At 30.5% G+C, this 16,570-nt stretch overlaps 1 protein-coding gene across 1 annotated transcript in view; it reads left to right on the top strand.

Moving 5' to 3' along the window:
* The window catches only part of LOC134707910 (mucin-4-like), a 36,429-nt gene that overhangs the window by 10,898 nt on the left and 8,961 nt on the right, over positions 1–16,570 (top strand). Inside the window, exons 2-8 of the mRNA XM_063568071.1 lie at positions 5,680–5,976; positions 7,825–7,962; positions 11,392–11,551; positions 12,434–12,685; positions 13,997–14,130; positions 15,354–15,517; positions 15,849–16,121. Of these exons, the coding sequence (XP_063424141.1) occupies positions 5,680–5,976; positions 7,825–7,962; positions 11,392–11,551; positions 12,434–12,685; positions 13,997–14,130; positions 15,354–15,517; positions 15,849–16,121 (1,418 nt within the window). The remainder of the gene's footprint in view (positions 1–5,679; positions 5,977–7,824; positions 7,963–11,391; positions 11,552–12,433; positions 12,686–13,996; positions 14,131–15,353; positions 15,518–15,848; positions 16,122–16,570) is intronic.

The raw sequence follows: 16,570 nt of genomic DNA, 5'->3' as shown, positions 1-16,570 counted from the left end.
ACGAAACGGATAATCAAAAAGATATATCTTGTGTTCATTGATAGGCTTGACAAAGTAATTATTCAATTTGTAAAATATATAAAATCCCCATATAAAAAAAATATTCGAATGTAATGGTTGTTCCTTTAGTATCAGTATGATTAATTATGATTTAGTGTAGATCCATGTAGTTGAGACAATAAAATTTTAATTTCTTGTCGCTTTTGACATCTAAACTATGTGAAAGAATTTGTTATTTGACATCTCTATTTTTTATTTACCTTGCGGACATTTTATCTGACTATCATATTGAATTGTTATACATCTATAATTTATCAAGTAGACTAAGTTATATATTTATTTATATAATTAAGAAGGCAAAAAAAAAAATGAAATACAATGAAGAATATAATTTTCAGTGGTATATCACAAATGGATTTAGTACCGACAATGACCGAAGTCAAGGCTTAATTTAGCAAAAAGTAACATATTTATTTGTACAATGAGTAAGAATAAGAATAAGAATAAGAATAAGAATAAGAATAAGAATAAGAATAATTATTATTCCAATCAAGGGCCCTTGAGGGGCAGCATAACATGTACACATAAAACAATACAGTCATTATGATTTGTAACAGGAAAACATTTTTATAAACTAAAATGAAACATTAAAAAAGTTCAGACAGTTGTTATTATCTTCATTCTATAACGATATACTTTTTAATTCCAATGTGAAATGCCAAATAAAACTTTTTAGACTCGAATTTTCAGTATTTATATTATTAAAATCACACATGGATTTTTGAGCGAAGTGGAGGCTAAATTTATTAAGAAGTCATATATTTATTTATGATGAGAAAAGCCAAACAAAACTTGAAATACGATGAAGGCTAGAATTTTCAGTATTTATATTACTAAAATTGGATCGCATATGGATTTTGTATCGAAGTCGAGGCTAAGTTACTCCACCCATGTTTACATGCGTCGAAGTGCCGTTCGATGTGACGGGCTGTATAGGTTAGCTATTTACATAAGCTTGAAATGTAAACAGAAATATTTGGATTAACTGATAATGAGAAATATTACACCAATCAATAAGGTTCAAATACCCAAAATGTGTTAAGAGGTCTAATCTCGTATACCGATGACCTCATCATCTATATACTACACTATCAAAATTTATTTAAACATGATAAAAATTTAACAACATGAAATATTCTTAATTAATTATGTAAATGTACAAAGTGCTTGCCTAATTAATGAAATTAAGAATGAACATTTTCTAACGCTTTTCATCGATTATATTCAAACTTATAGATGTGCAAAGTGCTCGAACAATGAATGAAATTGAGAATGAACAATTTTTAACATGCTAAAGCTTTTCTGCTAAAGCTTTTCAGCGATTTGAAGTTATAACAGTGAAACTTTTCAGGGTGTCATTTACATGTATTTATTAAAGTGATTAAAGTGAATTTAAATGCGTACGAACTATATATTAACAGAATACTCCGGAACACTTATGCATTTATACGTGTAGTTACTAAGTGAAATAAAAAGTTCACTAAGAATTTGAATTCATTGTTAGGATAAACTGTTATTACAGCTATTCATCGTTTATATCTTCAAAAGTGTTTATTATTCAATACAAATTAGACTTTTAAAAATCATGCTAAGTAAATATGAATTTAAATGTACAATAAATTTGTAGAAGTCCATAAAAGTTAAACAAACATAATTATTTAAAGTAATATGTTATTATGCAGATGGTCAGTTTGTAGGTTGACTGTTATATTTTGTATCACATATTTCTAGGTTAGTCTTGATTTTAATTGAAAATACAGTATGAAAAAAAGGGGCTGAGTTGATAATGACCAAATAACACCAATTTGAGCTTATTTTTGTTAAATTTGTCATCCATAATTTTTTGTGTGCAAATTTTGCGCTAATTACTGCTTTCAATGTTGTATTTGTTTATGCCTAAAGCAATAAATTTTAGTACAGAAAGTTAATAAATGAAATGCTCGGTATCTTTGATAATTCACCTAAAATTCCATATCCAAAAGAAAGTTTGACAAAGAATTTGTTTGAACTGGTGTGGAACTTCTTGAATGTACCACTTTCTGACCACAACAGGTTAAATATCATGTGTATTCCACTAGGAGTAAACCACAAAATAGCAATAAATACAGGCGGATACATAACACGTGTTTCTTATGATGTTTGATTTAGGGGATTACCTTATTTAGTTCACATAAGGGTAAACAAACACAGTGATATAAATTGATAGACTGTTTCCGTGAAGAATTGAAATGAATTGTACATGTGGATGTGGTCAAGGTCTTTAAATGCTTTGCTACGTTTTGTTAAAGAATATCCGGCTTATAATAAAGATAACGGTATTTACTTTTGTATTTCAACATGTTTAAATTTAAAATTGAAAAAAAGTATGTCTGTATTAATGATAACATTGTGATTCACATGCATTTGCAGTTTAAAAAAAACGGGGAACAACAGAAATATGTAATACTAGTATAATCATATAAACCAGCGATATTCGTTTTTTTAGGATATCATATAAATTTTTGTTTGATTATGAATGTGTTTTTTTTTTATTCATATCAATAATATTCACTTCTTATCTTCGTTCCTATGTATGCATAGATATGGAACCAATACAACTCAGAATTAAAAACTTTATTTCATGTACTCTGTAATGCCCTAAGTGTCATAATGACTTTTTCCCCGGTTTACATAATATTTAATTCCGGTTGACTTTTTAAGTTGAGGTCTCAAGTAGTCCAATCTAGCACTAAATACCATATGACGAAATCATATACCAGTATGAAATTATAGCAAAAGTTCAGAATAAAGAACGTCAAATTAACCTTTGACCTTGATCTAAAATTTAAGTTTAAAGTTCAATAATCTCAAATCATAAAGTCCCAAGTCTCCAAAATGCATGATTTTGAAATCATCATTTCAAAAAGTAAAACAACAAAATAACCGAACTCTGAGTAAATTCAAAACGGAAGGTCAATAATCAAATGACTAATTCAAAAGCTCAAAGGCAATAAGCGATTGGATAACAACCGTCATACTATTATAACAGTTTATTTTGAATTTTTAAATGGAGAAAAAAAAAACTCATATTCAAAGTCAACAGAGCACTAAACCCAAATGTATTTGCATTGCGTCAGGTCGCAATGTACAATTTGACAAACATGTTGTGTCGATCATGTCGATCTAACGTTAATGGTTTCTGATGAATTAAAGTTTTTGATTACAATCAAAATTTCAAATTTTGAGTATAACCGTGTCCTTGACCTTGGAATTTATTTTTTTGCCACTGCTTCCAGAATCCCATCAAAATACTCAAGATCGCTATGCTATTATAATTATGAGTTACCTGGTTTACCATTTATGCTAATCACAAAAAGGAAAAAAAACCTCTTATAACAAGTACATGTATAATCGGGTTCTAAAATGGAAATTATCATCCCGAGGAAGAAACGATCATTTTGGAACCAATCTGTTATTCAATTGCATCTGGGAGAAGCTAAAGCAAAAAAAAAAAAAAACACCATTATATGTTAGTGGTATATCTTATGCAAAACAAAAGGTAAGACAAAAAAAATGACTATAAGACAATCAAAACGGTATTTCTAACATGTTCTAATGAAAGATGGAAAGGACTAATAAATCATAATCCAAACTCTCGTCTCACAACTAAGATGAGGCAAGGCTAATATTCTGATAGAATAATTAATACACAACATTTTTCTGTCTTTTAACCTAGTACGAGATTGTTCTTATTTCTGCCGGCCTTTTTTGACGACTTGCTTTCGGCCTCTTCATGATCTTTCTTCATGTATTTTTATACGACCGCAAATTTTGAAAAAAATTTCGTCGTATATTGCTATCACGTTGGCGTCGTCGTCGTCGTCGTCGTCGTCGTCGTCGTCCGAATACTTTTAGTTTTCGCACTCTAACTTTAGTAAAAGTGAATAGAAATCTATGAAATTTTAATACAAGGTTTATGACCATAAAAGGAAGGCTGGTATTGATTTTGGGAGTTTTGGTCCCAACATTTTAGGAATTAGGGGCCAAAAAGGGCCCAAATAAGCATTTTCTTGGTTTTCGCATTATAACTTTAGTTTAAGTTAATAGAAATCTATGAAATTTTGACACAAGGTTTATGACCACAAAAGAAAGGTTGGGATTGATTTTGGGAGTTTTGGTTTCAACAGTTTAGGAATTAGGGGCCAAAAAAGGGCCCAAATAAGCATTATTCTTGGTTTTCGCACAATAACTTTAGTTAAAGTAAATAGAAATCAATGAAATTTAAACACAATATTTATGACCACAAAAGGAAGGTTGGTATTGATTTTGGGAGTTTTGGTCCCAACAGTTAAGGAAAAAGGGGCCCAAAGGGTCCAAAATTAAACTTTGTTTGATTTCATCAAAATTGAATAATTGGGGTTCTTTAATATGCCGAATCTAACTGTGTATGTAGGTTCTTAATTTTTGGTCCCGTTTTCAAATTGGTCTACATTAAGGTCCAAAGGGTCCAAAATTAAACTTAGTTTGATTTTAACTAAAATTGAAACCTTGGGGTTCTTTGATATGCTGAATCTAAAAATGTACTTAGATTTTTGATTATTGGCCCAGTTTTCAAGTTGGCCCAAATCGAGGTCCAAAATTAAACATTGTTTGATTTCATCAAAAATTGAATAATTGGGGTTCTTTGATATGCCAAATGTAGGTTCTTAATTTTTGGTCCAGTTTTAAAATTGGTCTAAATTAAAGTGCAAAGGGTCCAAAATTAAACTAAGTTTGATTTTAACAAAAATTAAATTCTTGGGCCTCTTTGATATGCTGAATCTAAACATGTACTTAGATTTTTGATTATGGACCCAGTTTTCAAGTTGGTCCAAATCAGGATCTAAAATTATTATATTAAGTATTGTGCAATAGCAAGTCTTTTCAATTGCACAGTATTGTGCAATGGCAAGAAATATCAAATTTCACAATATTGTGAAATTGCAATTTTTTTTTTAATTAAGAGTTATCTTTCTTTGTCCAGTATAGTAAGCAAGAAATATCTGCAAGAAATTTTTTTTAATTGGAGTTATCTTTCTTTGTCCAGAATCAACTTAAATCTTTGTTATATACAATATACAATGTATATTCACTTTTTACTACCAACTGATAAATTTAAATAATCTTTACCATTCAGTGATAACAAGCAGTTTTTTTACATCTTAATATTTTATGATGTATTTAAATGAGTAGTAATTGTTGCAAACTCCATTAGAATATTTTAATTGAAATTAGTTTTGGAATAAGGTAAAGGGGGATGTGATTAAAAAATTGGGTTCAATTTTTCTCATTTGAAATTTCATAAATAAAAAGAAAATTTCTTCAAACATTTTTTTGAGAGGATTAATATTCAACAGCATAGTGAATTGCTCTAAGAGAAAACAAAAATTTTAAGTTCATTTGAATACATTCATTCTGTGTCAGAAACCTATGCTGTGTCAACTATTTAATCACAATCCAAATTTAGAGCGGAATCCAGCTTGAATGTTGTGTCCATACTTGCCCCAACCGGTCAGGGTTCAACCTCTGCGGTCGTATAAAGCTACGCCCTGCGGAGCATCTGGTTATAACAAGCTAATACCATCTCATTTTATATTTCAGGTGAACAATAACGGAATACTTACTTTTAAAGACAAGTTGGATACATACAAACCACAACCTTTTCCTTCAAAAGAAAATCGATCTATCATTGCGCCATTTTGGGCGGATGTAGATACTGAACACATTGGTGGAACCGTATGGTTCAGAGAAACATTTGAACAAGCATATCTTGACAAAGCAACAGTTGAATTAAGAAGCTACTTCCGAGAACAACGTGCTTTTACAGCCAAGTGGATGTTCATCGTCACGTGGGAAAATGTAGGATATTACGGTGCTTCACGCCAGGGCAGAGAGAGAGTAAGTCAGTTTTACAAGATAGTCGTGATAAGAAAATATTTTGCAATCCCTATACTTAAAAAGCAAAAACTCCAAATAAGTATTTCACGTAACGCCAAATTATTTGTTGTGATGGTTGTAAGCCTCTAGAAAAATTAGCTTTATTGAAAGCAATGTACTCGGTTCAAATGATGCAATTAAAAGAAGTAGTATATATAAACTATTTTGCAAGTATTCAGTAGTAAGAATATACAACAGAAGTCACAGTCTACATGTATTTTGACAAGCAAATTGATACCATTTTGCAGTACTAAATTTCATTGACTTGCTTTCATTTTTCCCGTGAAAAAAAATCGATGTTAGTGCTTGGCATATTTTATGGAAAATTGTAAATTGTGCCACTCAAAAATAGCTTGGATTAATTTATTTTTAACAATTATTTTTGAAAAACATTTAGTAAAATATTTGAAATTCAAACTGTAAAATCATTGAAAATATTTGAAAACCATTTGTTGATAGTATATATCAGCTAGTTCGTCACGCGATATCAGAAAACAAATTATGTTTGAAAGTATAAACACACCCATTGACACTAGTTTTAGAGATCATATATTAAATAATAAAATATTTATTATAAATTATATTTGAGCTTAATGAAAAAAATAAAATAAAAACTCGTTAATAATGTAAAAGTACATGACCATGGTGACGGCGTCATGATAATATTTCTTTACAGTTAAGTACTATGAAATATGTATTAAAATTAATCAAAATATGAAAAACGACATAAGTCAATGTTCATGTTATTTTTTAAAAACTGCATTAAACATGTTAAATGAATTCACGCAGTTAACCTCTAAATCAAGTATATAATAAATTAAGCAGTTGATATTTTCTACGACTTTTTTCTGTTTCGGATCTGATAATATTAAGTATAGATTCGAGGTTAGATACTATTCATTTATGCAACGTCATGGTATTCAACATAGTCAGCGGTAAAACCGTATTAGAGCTAACTTGAATCGCATATACCATTCAATTTCAATATGTGCATTTTTTATATTATAATCTTTTTTAGATGAATTACACAAACACATCTTACTATAATTGTATTATTATAACTATGTGACATATAAAACTAATGGGATGAACATAACAGAAAAAAATGTTCAAAGATTTTCATTTCTCAAAAGTTGTTAAAAAAAATAACAAGCGGCTGGTTGAATTTCGGAAAAGACCAGAAGAGATGACTTCTATCAATATAGTTTTACACACACATTTCCCCCCTCTGGATGGAATGATATTCAAAAGTAATTAAAATTTTTAATGATTACAATAACAAATTATGAATGCAATTAAAATCTTATTGAAAAAGCGACGAACTACACAATATACAAGCATTTCATTGAACAGTTTGTTTTTATGTATCGATTGATTATTTAAATGTGCTTATTTTATAGTCCTGTTGCAAGTATGTCATGTATTTTCAATACGAGAACAAATAAGCCATGTAATAGGTATTTCGACCTGATTTAAGAGCGGGAAATATGGATTTTTACTTGAACATGACCATGATGACGGTATATGAGGAAATTGTGATTTTATCAAGCCACTAACAGACCACTCACAGAGTTGTTGCAAGAGATCTTTATAACGTTCAGAGAGAGTGTCACCACTGAATTTCCTTTACGTGGTATCACAATTATCATTACCATTTCGACCGAATGAGATTGCACATTTATTCATCTTGCACAGTTTACTGTGCACTGCATTTAGAAAGGACATTTTATGTCTTTTGTCAGTCAAGAGAATGAGTCGCATACTTTCATAACTAAATGAAATTATTTTATTAAATGATTTTATTTTCAGCGCAATACGTTTCAAGCTGTATTGGTAACTGACGATATACACTCTTTCGTGATATTTAACTACAATAAAATACAGTGGACCACGGGTTCTAACAGTGGAGGGAATACTTTGACAGGACTTGGAGGACAACCTGCTCAGGTAACGAACTATAGAAAAAGACACAGAAAAGATTTGTGTTTTTTTTTTTACCACGATCAATATTAGACCAGCACACATATATATTATTCATATATATACTTTGCCTCATTTATTGTAAAATTTTATTTTAGATACATCTGATAAGGAATTATTAAATAAAGTTATTTGAAATTTCAGGATAATATGATTGCTTTCAACTTCAAAAATGTACTTGTAATTAAAGTACGATTTGATTTTGCTGAACAGCTTTGCTTATTTTCGATTGTTCTCCATCTGTTATATTTTCTACAAAAAGGTAGTGAAATTATTCCTCCAAGGGCAATTTCTCTTATAAGGCGTCGATTGACAAATCTTTCATGTTGGCCCATTTGCAAACCTTATTCCTATAGTTATTTTTACTGTTTAAGTTTTCGTACTATTTGGTAAGTTTCCAAGATAACTTGATAACCAAGCACTGTGAAATTTATTTAACATTGGCAATTCTAGGGCAAAAAATCCAAAATGTTGTCTGATTTCTCTGATAATATCGCTGGGTCTTAACCTACTGATAATTTTCACATATAATTATAATGTCAAGTTTAAAAAAACCAACATGAAATGATACTCCTGTTTAGCTTAAGAAAGAACTTTAATATAAACAAGAAGATGTGGCTTGATTGCCAATGAGTCAAGTTTCCACAAGAGACCAAAATGACACAGAAATTAACCTGTTTTAACAGCTATGGGTTATTCTACGTGGATTCTACTTTTTCTTTATATTTATGATTCCCTATTACCCCGTATTAAAATCAGTAATTTGTTATAATACATCATTGATTTTTAATATGAAGTAATACAATTTTTTTAAGGCTAAATAAATCCTATGTATTTTTTATGTCGACGAGACCTCACAGAACGGAAATAAGCGCTGGGTCAAGTTTATAAAAGTTGTCCACCCTTACTGCATCCTTGCAACAATATAATGCATGCTATATGTATATAATACAGCTGTTCTTATGTTTAGCTATTTTTTTCATCAATTTATGTTTTATCTTCTATCGATTCTTATTTCATTAATATATACCATCATGGCAGTTATGCAATGTAACATAAAGAAATCAAACATAGAAAAATGTTATCATGCGGCAAATTCCGAAACAAATATGTAAATTTCTATAATAGAAAAGAACAAATTTGTAAATTTCATTTCTGAATTTTCATTTAAATGAAAATAATATAAAAAAAACATATTTTAGAAAGTGTTAATGAATAGACTGTATAAAACAGAAAGGGCGTTTTAAAATTAACACTCTTCCATCTCAATTGGCAATCAACAAAAGTTAACAACAATGCTCTTGTCACATAATAATATATCACTTAGGACATATTCATACATAATAATGAACTTTTTTTTACAGTCTTCTTGTTTATCAAACTCTTTCAAAAACAGTGTAAAGTACACGAACAATACAAGTATTTGTTAAAATGCTCTTTACTATGCAAATAAAACTTGTGCCAACGCCCTTACTAGTTTATGCAAGTCATTACGTCATTATCACGGGACATCTTACCTCCTAGCCTGGTGAATTATAATTTATCTGTTCGGAACAAATTAGTCCCGAACAAAAGCTCCAAGGAGGGTCGAAGTAACACCCTTCTTATGTAACAATTCATTTCTGTGTTAAAGAGTATCGAAATATATAAGTAGTTATTATGTTATCGTCTGGCATAAAGGCGGGAACGGGAATAATAAGCGGGAATTTCACTAAAGAATGACTGCTTCTGTCTATCTCAATTGTCCTCTTTAAAAAAGTGTTTGCTTACGTGTAGGTCGATTATGTTTAAAACCGAACGAGAGTTTGTGGGCAGAATACTATTCTTCAGTTTGTTATTTGTACTTTTTATGTATTGTTTGTTCAGTGCACATATAGCTGTAATTATTGCCAGAATCGTTTCTGTGCAAACAATATTATTTTGATATGTATTTTCCCTTTGGTCAACATTTCGTTTTACGTACACTGAATGTAATTGAACTTTGTACTCTTAATATGAAAAACGCCTTGTGAACACATTTCCGACAATGCTTAACGTTTACGTCACCTTTATTTTTAGAAAAAACGCTTTTATTTTTTTTAACATATTTACTTGTGATTACAACGGTAAAGGCATATTGAAAGCAACTTTATAAAATCCCAGTATTACAAAGGCAATTATAATGTCTAAGAAATATTGTAATAATCTTTACGTGTTTTACAAAAATGTATCCAACATCAAGAAATATACCATATACCATGCAGAAACAAAGAATACAAAAATCCTTTCCATACAAAAAATACAAAAAAACCTACTACACATTTACATAAAAAACAGTTATTTCGGTATTTAAGAAAATAATACTTTTCAATTTTTTTTTAGTGGTATACATAGCAAACACATTCATTTTGACAATTAAAATTTGACAGTCACAACAGTGGCACTATGTTTTTGTTTTTTTTAAATTGATTTTTTTAATTTTTTTTTTTTTATTTGCAAAAGCATATAGAACATGCTATGGCAATACATAATATATACATAATGTGACAAAAGACTGGTAACAGAGAACAATACAATAATAACAAACATAATGTAGCTAACCAATAATATCAGATCTAGCTTTCCATGCACTCTTTAAATAGATACAGAGCTTAATTGTTAGAGATCTAGAATTAGCTTTCAACAAACAAGATAGTTTAAAAATAGTAGGCCACGAACAATAATAGCGTGGCAAAAACAATATTCTAATTGCCCTATATGCTGGACATACCAATACAAAATGGAATTCGTTCTCAACACATTGCATATTACAACATACACAAAGACGCATTTCTCTTGGTATATCAGAGAAGCGACCAACTTCAACATTAAGTTTCAATGTACCACTTCGTAGTTTTGTAAGAATGTTACTATTATTAATGTAGCCAAAATAATTTTCAAGACAAAAATCAAACTTTATGCTACTATACACACTTAATTTCTCACAGTCACATATATCTGCTGACCATTTTTGTAGATATTGGTCTTTAATGCGTGTCTTTATAACATCAAACGATATATCAATATTATTCTGTTCAATCCAAATATGGTTCATTCCAAGACTAAATAAAAAATCACGCACATTAGATGCCCAATTAATTTTACCATGATTTGCATCATCATATAAAATTTTATATACATCATATACAAAAGCTGGTTTATATGTAACAATACGTAACCAATATTTTAAGATTAATTGTTTTCTCAAAACATACATAGGTAAATGACCAAGTTCGCCACAAAGAAAACTTATAGGAGCACGTTTACCTAATTTTAAAACAAACCTACAAAAACGGTTATGAATAATCTCTATGTCGTTGGCACGGTGAAAACCCCATATTTGATGTTTTTAATAAATTTTTATTATTTACATTATAGGCTGGATTTAATGCTGGGGATCAGAAAAACTATTACTCAATAGAAGGTGCTCAGACTGATGCTGTTATCAACCTAACTTTAACAAGTAATGTTGGTATACAAGGGAAGTGGGTATTCCAAGTTGATGACGACATAGATGATAAAAAATGTAATAATGTTGGTAAGTGCATTCTTTGCAATAGCCAAAGTTGGGAAATAAAATTGCTTTAATAGATACATTTGCCCTGTTTTGTCTTAATTCCATTGAATGAATTGATATGACTTAATTATAAACAACATCCAAACATTGGTTACATAACATTTAGTGAATGTCTTAAACTCACAAGTAAACCTATATTGAACTGAAATAGTCATTTTGATCTAAACTGCTCTTAAAAGTCTGAATAGTTAAATATCCGGTCATGTTCACTTTTCAGACCAATCCAATGCGCTTATTGCAATTCTGGTCAAACTATTCGCCTTCTGTCGATTTAGAATAATTCAGACTGTGCAATAGATGTAATTTTATCTTAACAGTAATAGCTACGTACAGTGTTGCAAAAGTTTCTAAAAACTTCAAATTGTCTTACAGCCAATCTATGTTATCGAAGAACAATTTTGCAACGTGATATGTCGTTTTGAATAATTAAGAAATATAAAGTATTTTAAATTGTTGTGAAAAAAAATCACAAAAATACAGAACGCTAAGAAAAATTCAACTGTCATATTCCTGACTTGATAGAGGCATTTTCTTAGGTAGAAAATGGTGGATTGAAACTGGTTTTACAGCTTGTACATCCTCTCACTTGTATGACAGTTGCATCAAATTGCATTATGTTGACAACGATGCGTGAACAAAACAAACAGACATAATAGGTAAAAATGTAAAAAAAACAGCAGTCAACATTGTGTTATAATCTTAATCACTAAACAACAAGCAAATACGTAACATAGAAGCACAACTGGCACACAGACCAAGCATACCAGCAATTCCATTAAACAATCAATTGAACAATTCCGTTTCTATCAATAAATACAAATGAATGTTTTGTTGTTGTTGCAGAAAACATTGTGTTATCACCGTCGTTTGGAAATATGCTTGGAGGAAACAAAGTTAACATTACTGGACCATGTGCTTATCAAGAATATAAACCTATGGCCTATATTGTGGAAACAAACACTAATGTCACGTGCAAACATGTCTCTGATGATACTGTTGCATGCGTTTTCCCGCCAATATTTAGAACTGGCGAGATAACGATACTTTATAACCCTTACGAAGAGGGTTGGAACTATTCTGCTTTGTACATGATAAGTAAGTACGAAAGTAATTATTAATTGTAAAAAGAGTGGTCGGATATTATAGTGGTTATGGTTACTGGTACTTAGAAGGAGATTGTTTGGAATAACAAAAACCTTCAACTCAGCGAAACGAGCCAAAAACCTGAAATACATTACATTAATTGGAAAACGTTAATAAAGGCAACAGTAGTATACCGCTGTTCAAAACTGATAAATCCATGGACAAGAAAAAAAATCCGGGTAACAAACTAAAACCGAGGGTTTGGAAAACGTAAATTTAGTTTTCTCGTGGGAATTTTTCACCCTTCATTTTTGTTAAAAAATGTCCTGTACCAAGTCAGAAATATAGCAGTTGTTATTTAAAAGATCGTTTATATGTATGTTGCATTGTTCTTTGATTTTTGTTGCACTTCAATGTTCTGTTGTTTTCCTCTTATAGTTGATGTATTTTCCTCGGTTTTGATGTGTAACTCTTTTTTCTTCTTCTCTGAATCGGATTATGACTTTTGAACAGTGGTATACTACAGATTATGACTGTATGACTTTATTTACATTTTGAATTTCGGGGTCTTATTGTTGGCGGCCGTACGGTGAACTATCTATAGCTGTTAATTTCCGTGTCATTTGGTTGCCTCATTGGCAATCATATCACATTGACGAAATGGCAAATGTAAAGCAATTCAACGAGAAAACTAACGACATTATTCATGTACAAAATAATGAACGCAAAACACTTATGTAACGCAGCAACAAAGACAACAACCGGATTACACACTCCCGACATGAAAATGTGCATACATATTGTAGTGGTGTTGATCATGTAAGCGGGCGCCCAACCCTCCCTTAACCTGGGACAGTGGTGTTACAGCACAATGTAGGAGCAAAATGTAAAATCAACTGAAAAAAGCTAAACTTGTCTGATGGAAACAAATAGAAATACATCTCACAAAAAACACAGAGTGAACGTGGACGGGAACATGACAAAAATGTACAGATCTAAAAGAACAGTAGTTACTGACAGCTGTAGTTCATGCTAATATCAACCAAAAAAAATCATGCATCTTATGACTAAATTGTCAATCAGTACACATCCAACATCGAATGGATTTAGTTTGACGTCACAACCAGTCAAAAAACAAAAAATGACCATGTGCAATGAAAAGATACAAGTATAGACAGATTGTATAGGCATGAATATGCATATGCATATGTATATATATATAAATACAATTGAGTATGCTTTTATATAACAGATAACACAATCAGTGTTAAAGCCATTGAAAACAATATTCAAATGTTTATAATGTAATTATGTCACTTTCAGCTAACGTAATGAAAAAGCAAAATGATTTAATACGACGAAGTCCAGATGATTGGATTATTGGTGATAGTGTCAATTTATCTTGGAATTTTAGTTTAATTCCGTCCCAGTCTGCACAATTAGATGTTTTATATTTTGTAAGTATCATTATAGATTGAAGAGGTCTGCGAATGTCTTATTGAAAGGAATATTAACATGCATTTCAATCACAATAATACAAATCCTTGAATAATTAATTTTTCATTTACGTTTAATTCTACCATCGACATTCCAGTTTGTGTCAAGTCTGTGTCAAGTTTGTGTCAAGTCTGTGTCAAATGTACATTTTGGACATCCCGCTTACAGTCAGCAAGATTTTCAAAGTATTTTGAGTATGATCATACCAATTTCTTTAACCAATAAACCAAAGTCTCTTTGTCTGAACACAGCAGAATGTGTTGTCATAGCAAACACTAGAACAATATCATGAATATGTATTGATTAAACATGTTAAATATTTTCTTACATTCTTCTACTTCAGTGCATTGTTCTTACAATACATTTGATTTTGACTTATAACCAATGAGTACTGAAAAAAATTATATATGTGTACATATCAACAAATATTCAATCAGTTTTGTGTTCTTTAAAGAGTGAATGTGTTCTTTTGCAATGTGTAATGTAAGAAATAGTAAAGAAGAATGTACTATTTATATGCTCTTTATCTTGGGGAATTTATTTGACCTTAAGAATAGCATCAGTAGTATACTCCTGTTCATAAGTCATCAATCGATTGAGAGAAAACAAAACCGGATTACAAACTAAATCCGAGGGAAACACTTCAACTAAAAATGTAAAACAACAAAAACAATATGATAAAGCAACATACATAGAAACGAACTATTATATAACAACTGCCATATTTCTGACTCGATACAAGACATTTGAAGGAGAATGGTGGGTTGAACCGGGTTTTGTGGCTAGTTAAACATCGCTCTTCATGGCAATGTGAAATATACTGCTAACATGACAACATTACATGACGAGAATACAGTACAAATAAAAACAAGAACACCCAAGACAGACATGACAGAGAAATACATAAATAAATAATATTGTAGTATATTTCGGCATCTTAACCATAGAATAACAACGCATAACTAAAATTAAGTTAGAACAGTACAGAAAACTATTTTTGTATTCGAGCAACGCCGAAATCTTATTTAGAGCAAACACGAATCGTTTTTAATACAATAATAAGTCTGGTATATTTGATAATTTTTATAACAGACATACATTCGAATCCAGTTTTTGTGCATGTACAACCTTATAGAAAACAAAGATAAATATTTATTATAATTTCTACTTAATTATGTTACAGTCGAATGAATATACGCCAGGTTTGAATACAGTTCAATCTAATGTGATTTATACAAACGATGCCAGAAATGGTGAACACAAATTTGTTTTATCCGAGAGTTTGGGTGATCATTCTCTTGCTATTATACGTCTTTCATGGAATGAGAGTTCTTCAAATGGACAATGGTAAGTATACTATTTGTCAAAAAGATATGCTACTTCTAGTAAACGTCTTCTCGTTTTCTTCTATTTACTATAATCTTCTGATGTTTCGAAAGTAGGCGTTCATATGTTCAATCTTTTAGTTTTGTGTGTAGTTTTGTTGGGACTATTGTTTTTTTTCTCTTTTTGTCAACGGTGACGCCTGACAATTTGACTTATGGTTATTGGTAAGCCACGTTAATTTCTTACTTATCAAGAAGATCAATATCCCACAAGGAACAAATCATTTATTCGTTAATGTTTTGATATTATGTAACTAGCTTATTATCCTATTCAACATGTATTGTTTTTGCAGGATAACTCCTATGATCTGGTCCGACTTTTTCCCAGTACGATGGAAGAATTCTGGGAAGTCTGTATCGTGGTGTAACTCATGGTTAAATGATGAAAAGAAAAGATCAAATCTTACTGACATTTCATCTTCATGTCCATGTACATTAACTCAAGCCGTGCGCGATGTGGGACGTTATCACGCTGATCCTTTGTGTAATTTAGACAATTTAGAAAGTGCTTCAAACTGTATATATCATTCCAATGCTTCTCACTGTATTCGACGGAATTTTAACATGTAAGTTGTGTTAAAACATTAGCTTGGTTTGATAATAATAAACACTATATCCATGATAACCAAGATAGTAATCGCAGTAACTTGAAATTAGAGGTAAACACTAGGCATGTAACTGCATTCAGTAATGCTAGGTTTAAATATATGTCACTGTAAAGAACCACAAATCAGTAAAAATATTTAAACAACAGCTAATAAGTCTATATATGATGTGTCGTCATCTGTGTTCGCACTGGTAATGTTTGTTTATAGAATTATACACCTTATACATATTTAAAAATAGGAAACTTAGTACGTTGATATTCAAGAGACAAAACAATTACAGTATACTGAAAGAAGTATATGTGGGAAAAGCCTCTTTTATATTGATAAGCATGAGTTTAGTTTAGCTGAACGATTTTCTAATAATCAGATGGACAATTGTTACATTGTTTCAAAACAAAATTGCCTGT

The sequence above is a fragment of the Mytilus trossulus genome, chromosome 2 (genome assembly GCF_036588685.1).
Source record: "Mytilus trossulus isolate FHL-02 chromosome 2, PNRI_Mtr1.1.1.hap1, whole genome shotgun sequence".
NCBI lineage: Eukaryota > Metazoa > Mollusca > Bivalvia > Mytilida > Mytilidae > Mytilus > Mytilus trossulus.
Note: the sequence above shows the minus strand (reverse complement) of the source record. Positions and strands in the feature narration are given on the sequence as shown.